At 45.4% G+C, this 18,289-nt stretch overlaps 1 protein-coding gene across 1 annotated transcript in view; it reads left to right on the top strand.

Moving 5' to 3' along the window:
- Positions 1-18,289, top strand: part of SSH2 (slingshot protein phosphatase 2) — a 90,872-nt gene that overhangs the window by 15,553 nt on the left and 57,030 nt on the right. Inside the window, exon 2 of the mRNA XM_066201691.1 lies at positions 12,873-12,916. Within this exon, the coding sequence (XP_066057788.1) occupies positions 12,873-12,916 (44 nt within the window). The remainder of the gene's footprint in view (positions 1-12,872; positions 12,917-18,289) is intronic.

Here is an 18,289-nt window from a genome sequence, read left to right as displayed (position 1 = left end):
ATGTAGGAGTTGATGGATGATTGTGTGTGGATGTTATGGATACAGCTGCATTCCTAACACATGCAGGAGAGATTGGGAGGGGTCGGTCTTGGCCAAACGTAAATGTGTATTTTCCCTAAAACTGCCTTTGTTTTTCATGAAAGCTCAACAACATTTAGTGATTTGAGTTTTGTTAGCTTAAAAAACCTGAGAGTTCTCGATTTTCTCCAAAATAAGTTTCTGTGAGCTTTCAGCTTGTCAAATATTTGTGGTCCTCCAGGGCCTGGAAGAGGATCCAGAGGCACTGGAGGGGTGTAGATGTGCACTGGGTATGGCCGAGTGAAGGCAGCGCTGGGGAGCAACACGAGCAGGGAAAGTGGTGACTGGAAGGAGAGTATCTGGGTCATCCTCCTCCGGAGCTGCAGGACACGTGAGATGCTGCTCTAGTCTGGTTTAACTTCTTTCAGTTTGGTGACTTCCACGGAGGTTTAACACAGCTCTAGAAGATGCAGGTTGACAGGCCTGCAGCAGAGATGGCCAATGAACACAGAGATTTGACTCATTCCATGAAGGTTTGGCAAGCCTGATGACTGGGTGATCTCTGGAGCCGTGAAGAAGAATGTGGCCTGTCAGTAACAGAACTCATCAACTTTCCTGTGCTGGCGCTGGGACTCTGGACATGCAGCACTCAAGTCTGAGACAAATGCATTGCTGGGTGTAACGCCTTTCCTTTACTTTTATTTGTGCCTATTAATGGAAGCAGAGACCATAATGTAATCTTAAAATAGCTCCTCCGCGAATGCAGAAACATTCCACTTCTGACTAATTGGCCATTCAGAATGAGCATTTAAATATGCACCAGAGACTGAGCGGCGGCTTTCCATATCCGCGTGAATGGAGTTGGAAATGTGCTGCACTGCAGAGTTGTGCAGGCTCCTTGCTTTTCCTCCCACCCCACACTCCTCACTCAGTCTGACTGCTTTACCCTGGGAGGCACAGTGCATGCCCTGCTTGCTGTCTCTTTGGTTAGGCAGCAAGCTGAGGGGGCTGTTCATTTTCTTTACTCTTGAGACTGAGGATCTTGGAAGCAACTAGGCTGCTAAACAGCCCTCAAAACCAGATTTCTCTTTCTCTTGGTTGTGAATGACCAGGAAAACAAAGAGCTTGTGGTCCGAGTCCTGGCTCCAATGCATGGCTTGGAGAGCTTGGCACGCACCAGGGAGCCCATGTGCAGTGTTTTGACTCTGCCAGGCAGTGCCCAGCTTCACAATGAGAGTAAGACACAGATACACGTGGAAGCTGCGGGAGCAGGATCCATGTGGTCACTGACCTAAAACCTGTCTCAGCTTAAGGACTTCCCTCTGGCACCCACTTGCCGCCTGCCCAGAGGATGGTGCCACACAGGGTTCTCTCCAGGGGGACAAGTGTCACTGGAAGTGGGTAGGGTCTCACCTGTCAGAAAAGGGCACACTTTCATTCACCCACTTGTCCTGGTAGGAATCAGATTTCTCTGTGCCTTCACTGGGTGTGTTTTGTTTTCCTACTGAGCAAAAACCACATCATTGCTGGGTCAGACTGTTGATGGTTTGTGCGTAGTGAGACCGTCCTCGTGGTCTGCATGTGCCGGACTGTGTATGGCACTGGCCTCTCCTGGCAGGCTGAGGGTGAGGGCTGGCTCCCTGTCCTAGTGCTGCTTTCGCTCTCCTGCCCACAGGCTCAGTGCCAAGGGAGCTGCCTGGGCCAGACCAGCCAGGCAGAACCTACAGAGGTGATTTTCTTTCCCTGATCCGTGTTGCTTTTCCAAATCCCGCGTGGCCTATATGGCTGTAATTGTAGCTCATTTAGAGCTGACCTCAAAGGCAAGTTCTCCTTTCCTCCCAAAAAGGGGAGGTTTTTGCATAAGGGCTTACTCTGGTTTAAGGCTGCTTTATCTTAGTATAGCATAAACCTGTTTCTAGTTATCTTAAGGCAGAAAGCAACTAGGGGATTTGGATTGGACTGGATGATTGATTCCTGCTGATTTAAGCAATCCATAAGGAGTGCCTTTCAGCCTTACCTAGCTAATCTTGATTTCCTTTTCTGGCATAGGCAGCGACAAGAACTTTACGCTGTCTGTTGCAGAGTGGGACAGAGTTCTGGAAAGAGCCATACTCTGAGCATTGGCTTCTGCAGCTCTGCTCTTCAGGTGGTTATTTATGCAAGGCACTAGCCAAAGGGAAAGGAGAGTTTTAACTGGATTAACCTCAAGAAGAGAGTGTGGGGATTTAGGGATTAAGGAACCAAAAGCAGCCAGCAATCAGTGACTTAAAATCTGTGGTAAGAGAGTCAGTCTCTATAGGCAGGGAATACAGTCCTTCCTTACCTGCACAGCATTGAGATTGGCAGTATTTTTGCCTTTGAGATCATGGAGAAGATGGTCTTAAGGATGCAGGGTTTGTGTAAGGTGTTTTCTCTGAAGGTTTGTGTATTGATGGGAAATTGTTCACAATTGGCAACTCTTTAAAAAAAAACTAACGAAGGACTGAGTGGTCAGATGAGATCTCAAACCTGGCACTGGGAAGGTATGTTGGTGGCTTGCTCCAATATAATGAGAACATCTGGTTTCCATAGACTTGTAACTCTTGTAGCTTCATGCACTCCCCTTTTATACCTTCTGCCCTTGCCTTAAAGTGTTTCTGTCGTCCCATATATTTTTTTTTCCACTGATGCTGTTATGTATCCCCTGCAGGGAAAATCCTGCTAGATTACCGGATTGATAGAAAGATTTGGAGGCGCGGGGGAGATCAACAAAAACCTGTTACTAAGGAGACACGAGTTTTAGCATTGAGTCTCTAATGGCCAGTCTGCCGAAGGGGAAACAGATGGCACAAAGGAGGCTGGGATTATACAGACAAGTACCACAGGGCTGCAAATCTGATACATCCATTGAACTTCCTGGGGTCAGGCAAATCGAGGCTTGTGCCAAGACTAATGTGGTTCCTTTGCCTTTGGCACCGTGTTTGTGTCCTTCTGTTAAAGGCTGTTCTGGACAGTGGGCTTCTTGCCTCAAACATTCCTGCCCAGGGAGTAGCCAGGTTTGCCACAGAGTGAGGGCAAGTGGCTGTATGGAAGTGTGTCCCTTTGACAGGTCAAGCTGTACCTGCTGCCACTGGTTCTCCCTTCCTGAGAGGGAGAAGAAGCCAAACATAACCCTGCATTCTGCGTGAGTACAGCTTTTCTCCTGTTACTGATGCACTCATGTAGAAAAGTGACTTTTATCCTGGAAGAATGGGAGGATGGATGGTGACTACAGGCGCTCCCAGCTTTTGACACAGCCTGGCCTCTATGGCAATATAATGTTTTGCAGAGGCTTAAATTTCAAGAGTGATGCTCCCAGCTGTGTGCTGCTTGCTGGGCTCCTGTTTCCCCGGCTCCTGCCTGCTCTGGAGAGACGTGACATGGCGCTGCTGGTCTGGAGAGAGCAGTGGGTAAATAAGCAAAGGCAAAAGTCATCCTGGCTGAGGAGAAACAGTGCTGGAGTCACTTTTGCAAGAGGCTAATTAACATCTGGTTTTGCATTTAACTTTCAGGCTGGCTCTAGAGAGTGTTGCAGTAAACAGGACACTGATTCGTTAATAGTGGGAGAGTGCTAAATGACTACAGTGCTAGAATTAATAGCTTGACAGCATATCCTCTTCTCCTTTTCTCTCCTCCCACAGCAATTTGGACTGATACCCAAATAAACAATAACAAATAGATTTCTGGAGGAGCTGGCTGGGAGAAATAACAAAAGTCAAGGGGCACTCATTATGCAACATTGTTCTGCTAGTATTTGACTCATCCAGAAAACCCTGTTCTACTCCGTAGCTTCATTTTCCTTTTTCTTTTTTTTCTTCAGCCTCTGTTGAGGAGGTGTTGTATTTGCTGCCTTGCTTTTGGTCCCTCAGAAACTCCCTATAGCCTTGGATCTCCAGTTGCTGTAGGCATGGAGTGCTCAGAGAGTGTAGGCACAAACTGCTGTAGAGAAACAGCATGTGAGAGCCTATAAACCAGCTTGTGTCGGGCAAGAAAATTGCTCTGGCTTTAATTCCAACAACATGAGACTAATACCTGGGTGTATTTTGTGAAGAAGTAAGTGAATCTGGGTAATTTATAACTGTTAGTCCCAGTCCTAGCAGCAGGAGTCCCCTGCCAGAAGTGGGGCAGCTGGGAGGCTGTTGTGCACCCCGGGGATGGCGGATGTGAGCATGGAGTACGCTCTGTACCTTGTGATTCTCTCTGCAGTGTCTTGCCAGGGAATATCTTCAGGCGTTCCTTTCCCTCTGCTCTCCACAGACTCTGCTTTGTCCCCTGCATGCACAGAAAGCTGTCCCAGCAATTCCTTTTGAAGTTTTGCCTGAAACACTTGGGGGTTTTTCCTCTACCCAAATGGAGGCTAGAGGTGAAGGGGCTTTGCTGCCAATTCCTGTTCTGATCTAGAGTCTAAAACTCCTGCTGTTAAAGCTCCACCAGCCACTTCTGTTCTAGATATGTCACTGCAATAGAGCAGAGCCTCCCTGGCTGTGCTCCTGCTTGAATCCAGGGTTACGCAATAGCAGCCTGCGAGTGCCAACGCAGATGCTGCTGCATCCAGACACGCTGTACAATGTAGTTGCTTGGATACCCTCTCTTTTTTTTGTTATTTTTCTCACAAATGCTAGGTAATAATTTGCAACTCGTAATTACACTGTTAAACACAGATTCAGGTTAAGCAATGTAAAGAATTTGAAATATTAATGATTTCCTCTCTGCTTTTTAAAGGTTGAGCATTGTGGAATTTGCAAAGACTGAGTGTTGCTCTGTTCTCTTTTCAGAGTCTTTATTTCATCTTCATAAGTGTTAAATAACTTCCCCCTTTGAAAATATCTTTCATCCAGAAAATCATCTCTTAATTATTGATGTGATATGCCAAGATCCCTGAGTGGCCTGGCTGCTGGTGCTTTTATTTTGGGTAGGTCACGAAGATTTCTGCTCTGCTCCTAATTCTCTGTGTTGTGTGTTCCTTACGTCAAGAAGAGATTTGACAGGGACTTGCAGGGATTGGATCTCAGAGGAGCTGAGTGGGTGAGAGTCTCCTGTAGCATTCTGGCAGGGAGAAGGATGCCTTTGTGTTACAGGCAGCCCCTGGGCTCTACAAGCTGCTGTGGGGTGAAGGTGCAGCTGAAATGTGTCTCGGGCGGCTGCATGTGCTTCGGTCTGTGGAATTTGAGGCAAGCTGTCAAAACTGAAAAACCATGCCTGGTTATGCTGCTGCTGAACAGGAATTAGACTTTTAACAAGACGTCTATGCTGGCACAGCTTCATTTTATGGACACAGCTATGACATAAGTAGGAATGGTATCCAAATAGCTCTGTTCTTGTTCCATTATGGGAGTAATATATTTCATGTATGTTGCAGGTGGATCAGCACTGTTTTAGTGACCCTACTGTACATTCTGGAAAAGTCAAAGCTCTGGACTTACAACTTGATCATAGCCCTAGAGTAACTCCCTGATTTTTAATTGAGATAACTCCTGCAGGGATACAAATGAGCGTGCACCAAGGTAAACTAGATGCTAACAGGAAGATGGCTGATTGCAAGACAAAGACCCTTCCCTTTGCCGTGTACCTCCCTTCCTTCCACCCTCCTCCTCCTAAAATAGCCTTTCAGCATGAGTGAAAACCAAATATTTTCCTCTCTTAAAAACACTTTAAAATGTTTTTTCATGTCAATGGGAAAGTAATTTAACCCAGAAGCTGGTGTTGTGCATCTGCGGTGTCTGATCTATGTCCTTATTCCTTGTAACACTTTCCTATTGCTCATGGTTGGTTAAAGAGTATCAGCTGCAGTTCCAGGTCTCCAACTTCCCTGCATATGGCTCATTAGCCAGTTTGCTTTTCAGGCTCCTTCAATCTTGTTTAATTCTAGCTGCCACTTTTTTAATGCAGCAATTGAGGAGAATCTCTCTCTCTCTCTCCAGCTGGAAACAGGCCCAGCTTCTGAGGTGAAGATGTGAGCCCTGTGGGTGAGGAGGTGCGTGGCCAGGGCTGCTCTGGAAGCTCTGGAGGGCATTGAGAGGTTGAGTAAGGTCTATGTTTTAACAGGCAGTGACTGGAGAGAGTCTGAGGTGTGAATGTCCATCCTACATAATTGCAGAGGGACAATTTCATGCATGTAGATGTGTCAGCCTGCATGAGTGGATAATGAAGGGCTGCTGTTGTGGTAACCTGTGGAGCTGGGATTTCATTTTAATCACAGACTGTTGGCTGTGTAGAAGCCCTGCCCTGAGATTCACCAGTGTACACATGCATATCTTTGACTTGTCTTAGTCAAACTATACCCTTGACGTCAGCAACAGTTTCCTGTATGAAAACTGGAGTTCCAGTGCCTGTGCCAGTGAGTCTTCTCACACTTGGCCCATCACCAGAAGCATTTGTTATTGTTCTAGGGAAATAAGTGCTCCTAGATTCTAAGATTTCCAGTGGGCAATGTCATTAACTTTGCCTAAAAGGAGATTTAGGGTTCTGGTAGGCATTAAATCCAGCAAAGCATCATAATTACATTAAATACCTGTCTTTTCTGTCATAGTTGCAGGGTGCTGAAAGGCCTTCTGAAAGTCAGGGGGACGGTCTATTCAGGGAGACAGTAGTTCTGCTGGGTTTTTGTTCCTTGGTGTCTGCACATCATCTGGGCCAGAGATGATGTGCCACTACACAGTTTTAGAGAGAGAAGTTACATTAATACACATTTGATGTAGTGAATATATATCTGCAATGTATGAGGGTTTGTTTGTTCACCTTAGGTGGGTCTCTGATTAAGGCTAAAGCTGTTGTACTCCCCATCAGGCAGGCTGATTTCACTGCAGAAATTCAGTTGACAGTAATCTACTTTTTAATCTGTTCTTGTGGTGTAGTGTAGCAGGCTGTGTCACACTGTATTTCTCATCCTAATTCTTGTTGTACCAGTTGAAGGCTTGTAATTTTTGTCTTGAAGTGTCTGAGTTTTAGTTCTGCAGTTTTTAGTGAGCGCTAATCTAAACAAGGTTTGCATAAATCTCTCTGCTCCAGCGAGAAGATGAAAGCTTTGATAAGGAACTTGTTTTTTTCTCTCTCCTGAGCACGAGCACAATGTCTTTGACCTAAATATACCAATTACTCACATAGCAAAGTGATACAGAAAACAATCCAGAAGGAATGCCAACCTCTGAATGAACACTTGGCTGCAGGACGCTACTGCTTATGTGGAACCTCAAATCCAGAAGACGTGTGGAGGAAAACAGCGTTCATTCAAAACATTTCATGCAAATAGTGAAGAGTGAGAGAGCAACGGCTGGAGAAATGCTTGTTTGTCCCTTATCCCTATGGCTCGGGAGAGGTAAAAGCTCTATGCAAAACACAGTGCAGTTCTCCCCTTTCTCGTTTGTGGCCTGGTTTGCTCAGCTTTTTGAAGAACTTTTATGTCAAACTTAAAGACTTCCTGGTAGCAGCTTCTACTTTAAAATGTGTTTGATGGCAGATACAAGTATTTCAAAAAGTAGCAGTGAGCTTCCTCTCTAGAGCATGCTAGGTGACTTTATTAATTAGTTTCATAATTTTTATTCATGATTAAGGTTAACCACCTCCAGAGACTGAGGGAGTCTGAAGTGAACTGGTTTTCAGTTCAGCTTTGAGACCTATCCTCTATTAGTGAGTACTTGCACATTGCTACCACACCAATGGTTTCCAAAATACACTGAATAAATTGGTTCACACAAACTGCTGCAGATTTCTGGTTCTCCATGTTGCAGCTGTGGAACTTGCAGACTCTGGATGCCCATTTTTTTGGTGGCCAAGTGACCCTTTTTAAAGGGTCAGACTGCAACTAGACATGGTCAGACAAAGTGGTACCTGGTACGGTTCTGCATCTTCCCTCAACCCCCAGTGGATTTGTGTGTAGTCTTGGGCTTCTTGCAAGAAAAAAGGGAACCTTTTATCAACCCAGGTTTTGGAGTCAGCCCTTGTTTCGTTTTCCCAGGCACTGTTGTTGCTGGCACTTCAGCCATACTGCAAATGCAGCATGTGTGGGCTTTTTGCTCACACAGTTTATTTAAGAGATTGATACAACTCAGACTACTGCAGGAAAGTCCCTCTGCTACAGAAATATGTAATAGATATTTGGCAGTGTGACTCAAACATTTGTCTTGCTTTGTTCCAGCAGATGATTTGAGATAATTGATAGGACCAGCTTTGTGCAGGGTCTGCTGTTGAACTTGGAATCTTATCAAATATTTCATCTTGGAAGGCACTGAACTTCAGTACTATGTGATGTCCAGGCACAGATCTTCATCCCTTGGACTTCATAAGCCTCTAATGAGCTGCTTCTTTGGGCATTTGGTGCCAGTTCAGTGCAGATGTTGGGTACCCCAGGACATCTCCACTGTCACCAGATGTTTGTGTCAGGAGCTGAGTTGAGCCCTAAGGAATCTGATCGTCCGGTGGATGCTCTTATCTCTGTGTGCCTTGTGTTGCATTAGAGGAGAGGCTGTGGCTGCAGCAGTGGCACCCTCTGCAAGACTTGACCAGACTGGGTTATCCATGCATTGGGAAATAGTTGTGGGAGGGTAGCTTTTGTACTCACTTGCTTAATATTTGCTGGCACGTGAGGAGAGCTCCGGTATGGAGAAGCGTGCAGTGCTGTGTGGCTGTGGCCCAAACAAAGGGACACTGGGACACTGGTGGATGCTGTGAAAGCAGCATTTGCGTGGTTTAACGACTGGGTCAGTGCCTGGTTTCCCAGCCTCTGATTTGACTGGAAGCAGCTGCCTTCTTCCCAGCAAAGGTTCTGTTCGGCTCAGAGGCACTTAGTGTGTGTCTGAACAACTGGATGGGATGTAGCCAGGGAAGGAGTAGGCAGGGAGCTGGGAGGCTGCTCATTTAATTACAGTCCTTTGCTTTGTAGTTACTCCTTTGAGACTGAGTCCAAAGCTGTCCACATGGTGGTCGTTTGACCACATTAAGTGAAAAGCCCCTCTGATGGCATGGATACATCTGAATGTTGCTGTGGGTTTGGAGGGATCTATATTAACTAGTTTTCTGTAATGTCTGTAGTTGTTCACCTCACAGCTACAAGCAAGATGTTGACTTAAGCGGTGAAAACTCTAAATTGTTGGTGCTCTTTTGATATTTGCTGGCTGTCACCACTCACTCCTGATAAAAACACTTCCCAGGCATTGTCTATACAGTCAGGTATGTTGGCATAAAATCATACATATCCAGCAGTTATTAAATGGGAATCCTTTTAAGGTTTGAAAGATGTATTTTTAGGATGTAGTCTGTGTGAAATGTTCCTTGGTTAATAGAAATGTAGTGATTATTAGGTGCATGACTTAGGCTAATAATCATATCTTACAGTACAAGAACTTGCTGTGATGTTCCTGTTGTTAAATCCAGGCAGACAGCTCCAGTCCCCGTACGTAAGAGTGGAGATTGAATCTTGTTTATCGTTACATCAGTCTGCAAAAAGGAGATTTATAAGAGGAGAATTGTTTGCGTGACATGGAGTGACTCCCATTGTATAGAACAGAACAGCACTCCAAAATTTCTCTCCTCTCCTTTGCCCTTTTGATGACAGATAGTTGGCAGTGGATCAAAGCACAAACAGGATTAATGTTTTGCATATTCTGTCCTACATGGCCTGAAAGGAGGAGAGATGGAATTTTTCATCTTTCACTTTAAACTGCATTTAATATCGTGGCCTAGTTTAGAGCTATGCGACTCATTCCTTCCATTTCCCCTGAGGCCTCTGTTTCTGGTCAAGGAAAACAGGGCATGACTCCCTCTGGAGCTCATCAGTGCAGCTCAGCTTCCTCCTTCGTGCAGGCTGGTGGAGGAGGCTGGTTTGAGGCTGGAGCAATCCAGCATCAGGAATCTCCAAGGAGCGTTGGTGGAAGCTGCCATCTCTTGGGTCTGTCGCTGTGGTCACCTCACGGGTGCTGCAGGGCACGGGGAACCCGGAGCTGGGGCAGCACCCAAAGTTCTGCCACCGGCTGTGCCGAGGCAGCTGGGAGAGCTGGAGTGGTGTCGCAGGTCACACCTCCGAGTGGCTGCATTCCCTATCCAAGGATGCTGTTCGAGCACGTTCCTTCTCAAAGATGTCCTCGGAAAGGAATATTTGAGCCGCGTCTTGGCTGATAAATTGCTGCACTGGCAGCAATACTTTCTCACCGCTGGAAACGGCGAGGAAGCGTGGAGGTGCTGGCTTCGGGGGTCGTGTCAGTGCTGGAGCCGTGTCCCCTTGGAGCCTGTTCCTCCCTGGAGCGGCACCGGAGCGGGCACATCCCTGTCCTGCCCTCCCCTCTAGCGGGAAGAGGCGTCACTGCAGCCGCCTGGGCTCCACACGGGCATCTGGGGGATGTTCTGTGGCTGCAGGATTTTATCGTGACCACGGCTCACGGGGAATGGCAGCAGCGACCCGGGGTGGGATATGTGAAATACAGGAGCGTTGGCTGTGTCTTCTTTCACGCCCTCTGTCCATGGATGCATTTGCAGAGGGGACAGTGGGTGGAGTGAAGGTGGTTCAGATACCTGAATCTGACCGCTCTAAATCCAGGACAAAACATGAGGCCCAGGGAAGGAGTGGGCTGCAGGCTGGTCAGGGTTGCTGATGAGAAGAGAAGGAGGCTGCTGAAGGTTAGTTTTGTTCAGACAGCATCTCAGGTACTGGCAATGCGTCTCTTGCTCAAATCACACTTGTCTGCAGTTCTGTTTTCGTAGCCAGTTATATTCTGAGTGAATGTGCTCCTCACACAAACATTTATGTCTGGTACCAAAGAGATGTAAGAGTTTCAGCAGAGACAGATGGTGATTAATTGGGCCTTGTCTGGCCTCCTCCACACTGAACTCCTGAGGGTTGAATTTTGAGGGGAGCTAAGATAATGATCTACATATTTCAGGATCTTCTCCTGTCATTTGTGGGACTTTTGGCTATGGCACACCAGGCTTGCCAGTTGCTGTGACAAGGATTTTTCTTGGCAGGTAGAAATGGCCATTCATTATAATACTAAAAATGTTTGCATAGCTTGAGTTCCTGAGCAGCACAGACGAGACTTCAAGGGCTTTCAGTTGTTTTGCCTTACTGTGGAGTTTGAAGAACTTGTTCTCTATCTAAATATACACTTTTTATTCAAAAACCCCATCATGTCTTTAGCAATTCCACATGTAATGAAACATCATCCCCTCCCTTCTGACCTCTTTCTCTTGCTCCCCCAAATCAACTTTTAAACCCACAGGGAACTCAATTGCAGCTTATGTTCAGGCAGGATTGCCTACACTTTCCAGTGCTGGGGTGAGAAATGAAAATACACTATCCTGGGAAATGCTGGTAATTAGGATTACAAATCTTCAAGGACTTGGCTCCCTGGTCTTTAAAAGCTGCTGCTGCTCCTGTGGCTGCTCTTCATCTGCACTCTCTGAATGATGCAATCGCTCCTTTGCTGTTGACGGTGGAGTTCGTTGGTGTTTTCATCTTGAAGGGGTCAGGAATGCTACTTCCCTTATCGAGTTGCTGAGCCAATTCTCAGGTATGATGAGTAGAAGGTATTCCTGCCAGCTTTTGTTTGGTGTAGATGGTCTGCAGGTTTTAGCTTGAATTTGTGGTTGCAGGTGGCTCCAAGTGAAGGACTTGGTGGTGCAGTGGTGCTCTAGTCCTGTTCTTAGAAATAGAAGACCAGTAGCAAGGAGCATTGTCTAGTTATTATCATGTATCAGAGATTCAGATCATTAAAATAATGAGAAAGAATATCCAGCAAGAGCATCGGCATTTTACTCTGATTAAAAAGTGAACTAAACTGGACCTTTGCATCCTGTAAGCACAGAGAGTGTAGTTCCCATGAGCTGTACAGTCTCCCCTGGGGCTGTTCATGGGAGAGCATCATTGGAGCCTGTTGCAGAGGAGTCTGGGCCAGGGACAGTGCTGGCAAGGAGAGCACTGTCACCATGTCACTGCAAATTCAGCTTCACCCTTGTGTGAAACAGTCTCAGTGGCTCAGGTCTCTTGTAACCACCTTGCTGGTTGTGGCTTGAAAAACTCACCACTCCAAAGGAGACCTGCAGGAGGGAAGCCCAGAGCAACCAAGAACAAAATTATCTTTTTCCTTCCTCTGTCTGAACTCTGGTTTCATGGGATGCCCCTGCCCTGACAAAACCCTTGGTATGTTTTAAAATGCTTTTTCCCTGTGGACCTGCACAAACATAATAAGTTCTCACTAATACCGCAGATCCTGTACTCTATCTCCAGTGCCTGGCAGGGCGTATGTAAATGTACTGTGAAGCAGAATTAATTGCTGAGATCTCTCTGCTGAGGTATTGCTTTGGGCTGTAGTAGGTAGGCCTAGTAAAATTCCACAGCACATTAGAGATTGTGCATATTAATATCTCATCTAAAGCAGTGTAATATGTCAAATTTCTCCTTTCTGGTCATATCTGTGCTCACTCAGTCTGATTTTTCAGGTTTATTACGTGCTGGTTTTGTGGATTTTTACACTTGATTGCTGACACTGGACTATGAATTAATATGATCTCCATAAAGGTAATAAAAACCCAGAGATTTTTGCCCAGAAGTGAGCTACGTGTTTGGCTCTGGGCCTGCCGTGTTTGGCAGGGGTCACTGGAAGTCCATGCAAAAGCATGCAAAATCCTGCAGGGGCAAAAATTCCTGTAACGTTGAGTTTTGAAAAGGCTTTTGAGAGAACATGAAGTGACAGCTGAGCAGAAAGTGAGTTCCTCTCTAGTGACAGCTGCATGCAGGAGCAGAGAGAGTTCCTCTTGCCTTACACAATCAAACCAGTGAAATGCAAGCCTTTGCTTTCTGGATATATTAAAAGGTATTAATGCTTTTTCTCCTTTCCTTATGTATGCAGGAGGCAGACAGCGGGGAAGAAGAATGCCGGTCCCAGCCCAGAAGGTAAGATTGTCACTTGAGGCTCACAAGAGTCCTTGAGGATGCTTTGCTGTGTGGAATGTTCCACAGGGCTTTTGTTGTTCCTCTGGCATGTCCTGCAAACAGGCATTGCCTTCTGCCTGTTGCTGATGTTGCACAACTGTCTTAAATGAGCCTTACTGAAAAATGGGTTCTAGTAAAGGGTTTCCTGCAGCAGGAAATGGGAAAAGTCAGATTGCACACTAAAAAAAAAACATGGGGAACAGTGGGCAAAGATGTCAGTGAATATATTCTCCAAACTGCTGTTTCTGTAGCTCCCTCCAGTGTCCTGTGTTGCTTCTCAGGATTTAGTCCACCATCAGAGTATTCTGAGAGGCATAACCAGACTAATAAACTCCTGTTCTCTGGTTAAAAAGTCCCTGTTGCCATCAAGAGGGATCCTGATCCATACAGGCACCTCCTGCTTAAACAGCACGTTCAGTGGATTTGTGGATATTTGCTGCTGATGCAGGTCATCAAATTTATCCTCCAAAATTAGGAGACACTGAGAATTTGCAGGGATTTTTTTTGTTTAATTAGGATTGTTTTGCAGGGAGGTGTTCGCCTCTTGTAAATGCTGATTTCAGTTGCTTCAGGAAGTACATTTTTTCTTAAATGTTACTTGCTAAAATGTAAACATTGAAACTCAGCTGATTGAATGGTGACAAGTAATGGTGATTTTTATAATGTAGGTACAGTCTGCAGGGCAAGACTTCCTGGGTTCTTGTAAGCTTTGTCTCCTTTACTCTAAGCCATCAAAAGAATTATTTCAGTTGAACCTGATAAAAACAAAAAATGTATATATCAGGTGACTTCTCCAATGGCATGAACACTTTTTGGCTTAAAATGTTGCAGTCAGATTTTGTGAAAGGCTTCAGATTCCCTCCAGAGGGAGTAAAGGGGAAGTGAAGGTGAAATGGTTCTCCCTTTATGAGCTCTCTGACTGTTACGGTTCTTTGCTTAATGATGTTTGTGTGAGTAGGTAGCAACAGAAGCCGTAATATCTAGTATTTAAAATACCTGAATGAGATCTGGGCTTTGTGTTTTGGGGCCAGCTTGGATGAATCTGCAAAAGGAAAAGCTGTCCTTGTTGCGCATTCCCATGATTTCACTGTAGCCTCTGTGATTCTGTGGCTCAGGGAAGGTGACTGACTTGTTTACTTCAGTCTTCTAGCCCTAAATGATGATTTAAGAATTGCTATTTCTTCATTTTACAGCTTTCAGGAGTGAAAGCTGGAAAGCACAATTCCCGAAGGCTCAAACTGAACTCAGCTAAACTTCAATTTTTCATTTCACTCTTGGCCTTCCAGCAGTCACAAGATCAACTCATGACTTGATCTCAGTATACATAATGTATTGGAAGGGATGGGAGGTATTTAATTGTTGTGGGCACTTAGCAACCATTGTAGGTTAGGTCTGAAACGAGCTTTTTTAAATATATTTGAAATAACTTCTGGGGTAGGAAATGACAGCCTGCTGTTGATGTGGTGATCTGAGCTCCGTGACTCCTGTTACTGGGGTCACAGAGCTAACTAAAACCAAACTCCTTCTGGGGGAAAACAAGGGGCTGGGTGTTAAATGTGTTTGATTACAGTAGGATAAAAATAATAGAGTCAAATGGGGTAAGTAGTGAACCTGGAGTCCTGCTGTGGAGGAGCAGCAGATGTCCATAAACAGTTACTGAGTATATCTAATCCCCAGTTTTCACGAGAACATAGCAAGTGGCAGCTATTAAAAACCCAGCAGTAAAAAGGCTACAGATCGAGTTTGGCTTAACATGAAAGGTGTGTTTCCAGCTGCAGTGTCACCCAGGTAGTGCTCTACAGTAGCCTGACATTCCTCACTGCCTGCCTGGGCAGGGCCCAGTTCTCCTGAGGCTTCATTCAGATGACCTCGCTGCAGCTCCAGTCAGTGGTCAGTGTTTGGGGTGGGATGTTTTTTGCTGTTCGTAAAATTCTTCTGATGAGGAGACCTTTTGTCTCCTGCGGTCATGGAAAATGTGTTCACATGGTACCTCAGCGTGTCAGGCATCAGGCATGTCCAAACTCATCCTGTTAACTGGACACTGAAGCCAGGAGTACTGCTGTGGTAGGACTAAATGTGTGTTTGCATAAATAAAGTAACTTTTCAGAGGTTATTAAATAGGATCTCAGTGCACAAAGGTGTTAATGCTTGCAAGGGAGTTAGTGAAGACCTAAGCATAAGCACGTGGACTTGTTTGGTGTCAGAAGATTTTTGCAGTGGTCAGTCTTGACAATTATCGGGTAGAGCCTTCATTTCCACTCCTGTGTCCCCATGTCTCTGCAGAGCCTGGGGATTGCTGTCTCAGAAGAAATGTTACACTCAGATCCAGCTCAACAGCACTGCTAATCCTGTGGTTAGCGCAATATAGATAGCTTCTTGTGTTGGGTTTCTGCTGTTTATCTTTCCTTACTGATGAGGTATGGGATATATATTGAGGTGAGGGGGAATATGCAGGAAAGCCTGTCAGCAGGACAGCAGGAGGGACAGTGTGTGTTGAGCAGAGACTATGGAGAGCAGCAGACTAAAATATCCTCCAGTGAGGCAGAGAAATAAGCTATAAACAAAAGCTTAAACTTGTAGGTGATTACATCAAGATCACCATACTTAAATGAAATTGTCTGTCTGTTTGCTGGCTTGTGCTTTTTAAGATCTAACACCAGAGACGCCTGTGATTGCCTGGACTGGGTCTCAGAGAGAAGGGAGAACTGTGTGAAAATGTTGTTTAAACATAAACCTGCTCTACAGAGCATTCAAATGACCTGACAAGCCTGCACTCGCCAGCACCATCATGGACTGAGGAGCTTTCTGCTTTAGGAATTAGCAGAATCTGCTTAAAACCTTTGTCCAAAAGATGGAAAGAGCTATCAGAGTGCAGAAAGAGAGTTCCTGTGTACTCTGCAGTCATCCTTGGAAGGTGCTTGAAATGGCATTTCCTGTCAAACTCTTTTGTGTTGATGCAAAGAAGAACGGTTTGTTTTCATACGGGGGGAAGTACTTGGGTGAACACAGATCTGATTCTATAAATATTTCTATCCATTATTAAAAACCCCAGCAAGTTAACGCTGCCAATATCTGAAGCTCAACAAATAGGTGAAACCAGCTTTGCTTCTGCAATATTTTTTCTCATACCCAAGCCCTGCTCTGGGGGAAGCCCAGGGAGGGTCTCTGTGTCCAGCTGTAGCAGTGACCATTCATGCAGTTTATGGGTGAGATCCCCAAAGCCCTGACACAGATCAAGGTCCTTGCTCTGGAGTTCCTGAGTGAGCCAGTCCCTGTCACTCTTGGCTTAATGGAACCAAGACAGTGCTGCATAAGCAGATGTCCTGAACAATCTATTTATTACATTTATTACCTTCATAGCTATGGTCTGACATTTTTATTAGGCTGTCTGGAGGCTGTGGAGCTAAACTGGCCTGCACATCTCTCCTGTCCCCAGACATGCTGCTGCCACACTGAATACACTCTTAATGGAGCATCTATGTTAACAAGCTCTTTGCAGCATCCCGAGGTTGTTAAAATTTACCTAAAACGCCCATGTATTGAGCTGTGAGTTGTGTTTACACCCGCTGAGGTATTGACATTCAGGTTTTGTGTGCTCGGTGCCAAGGTTGCAAGGATTCAGCATCTTTGTTTTGCTGACAAATGACATCCCCGGGCCCGGGGCAGCAGCAGCACTGCAGCTGCATTGCATTTGCCGTCAGGATCTGCCACTTGCTTTTTGGGTTTTATGTTTCAAATACTGCCTCTATTTCCACACCATCATGATTTTACCACTTCTGTGTGCCTTGAAACTGCTCTGGTTGCTGAGATGCAGCATTTGGGGCTGCTCAGGAACTGCTGCATATAAAATTGGGTGAACTGTATTGCCTAGCAAGGCTGCCAGGGACTTCAGAGGGATTCTTTGAACTTTTATGGTCTGAGAGTGGTTCAGACTACAGTCCATTTGTTCAGGTAAAGCTGAGGAGCCTGTCATTCCCTTCAGATGCCACAGAAAGTGATTGCATCCTGCTTGAAATCTGGGGCTCGTTACCTGAAAATGTTCTCAGAAAGTGCTTGTCCTCCCCTCTTCAAGTGGAGGCAAGAGTGTGGTGTTAAATTATAACTTCAAAAGAAAAAAAAAAACCCACACCTTTTGCAGCACAAGTATGGTTACCTTCTGGTTTGTTTTTTGTAGTCAAAATAGTTCCTTCCAGGAGTGAACTGGGAAGGAAAGCAAATCAGATTATTGCCATGATAACAGTTGGATGTGCCAAGTTGCCTCAAGGTCTCAAGCTGTGAGTAAATACCTTTGTTTTAGTAGCAGAAGACCACAGTCTGATGCAGGAGCTGATGGTTTATAGAGGTATAAAAGTTGTTTTTCAAAGACTAAGTGTAATAGATGCATGTGCTTCCTTCTACAGGGCAGCAGCTCAATAAACTGTAAGCCAACCTGTTTGATTTCTAAACTGAGACCCATTGTAAAATGTGTGTTAGTCCCTGCGAGAAATGGGGGGGTGATTGTGTGGTACTGAATTGAGTGCACTTCCAAAGGCTCATTCACACTCCACACTGAGATGTGGATCTGCAGCATCCTGTGATTTTTGGAGATGTGTATCATCACCATTTGGTGCCCCTGTGGCAGCCTCCTGGCGCTCCTGGTTATCCTTAAAACCTATCTGGTGTTACAGGAGACATTTCCAAAAGCCATGTGCAAGAGTTCTGGCAACTAAACCTTCCTTGTGCTGCCTTTGCTTGCTGCTGCCGCTGCCAAACATTTACTCTGTTAGTACTTGAACAGTAGTTGAGTCTTTAATGGGTGTGCAAGACAGTTTGTTAACTCCAGATCTTGAGTAAGAAGGGGCTGTGTGTGTGCTGTACAGGAAAACGTGTGTTTATCCGTGCTGGAGATTACTAAGCTCTTGTAGTATGAACCTTATCTTTAGAATGTGTTTCCTGAATTCATCTTTCTGTCTTTCCTTTCAGTGACAGCTCAGTCTCTCTCTGGCATTTACTACAGCTGCTTGGGGAGAGTGTAATGCTGAGATAAAGAACAGTTCTGGTCATCTGCCAGCTCTGCTGACCACCAGAAAAAGTTCTGTGGGCCACGATTCAATACAGTGGCCTTCATTTTTGAATACCAGCTCTTTTATCCCCACACTGAGAGCAAAAGTATTGAACTTGCAGTAAAATTTGGGTTTATTAGATTAGTAACAGGTATCTGCAGGGCTGGTTCACTGCAAGGTCTGTGTGGTTGCAACGTGTTCAGTCCAGTCCGATGACATACCTGTGGATCACAATAATGTGTGAGATGATTTCAGGTGTGATCTTCAGGCTGAGGGATCAAGCAGAGTAATA

Source organism: Chamaea fasciata, unplaced genomic scaffold (assembly GCF_029207755.1).
Source record: "Chamaea fasciata isolate MVZ Bird 193981 ecotype frontalis unplaced genomic scaffold, bChaFas1.0.hap1 SCAF_21, whole genome shotgun sequence".
Taxonomy (NCBI): Eukaryota; Metazoa; Chordata; class Aves; order Passeriformes; family Sylviidae; genus Chamaea; species Chamaea fasciata.
The sequence above is the reverse complement of the archived record's forward strand: the minus strand, read 5'-3'. Positions and strand labels throughout refer to the sequence as shown.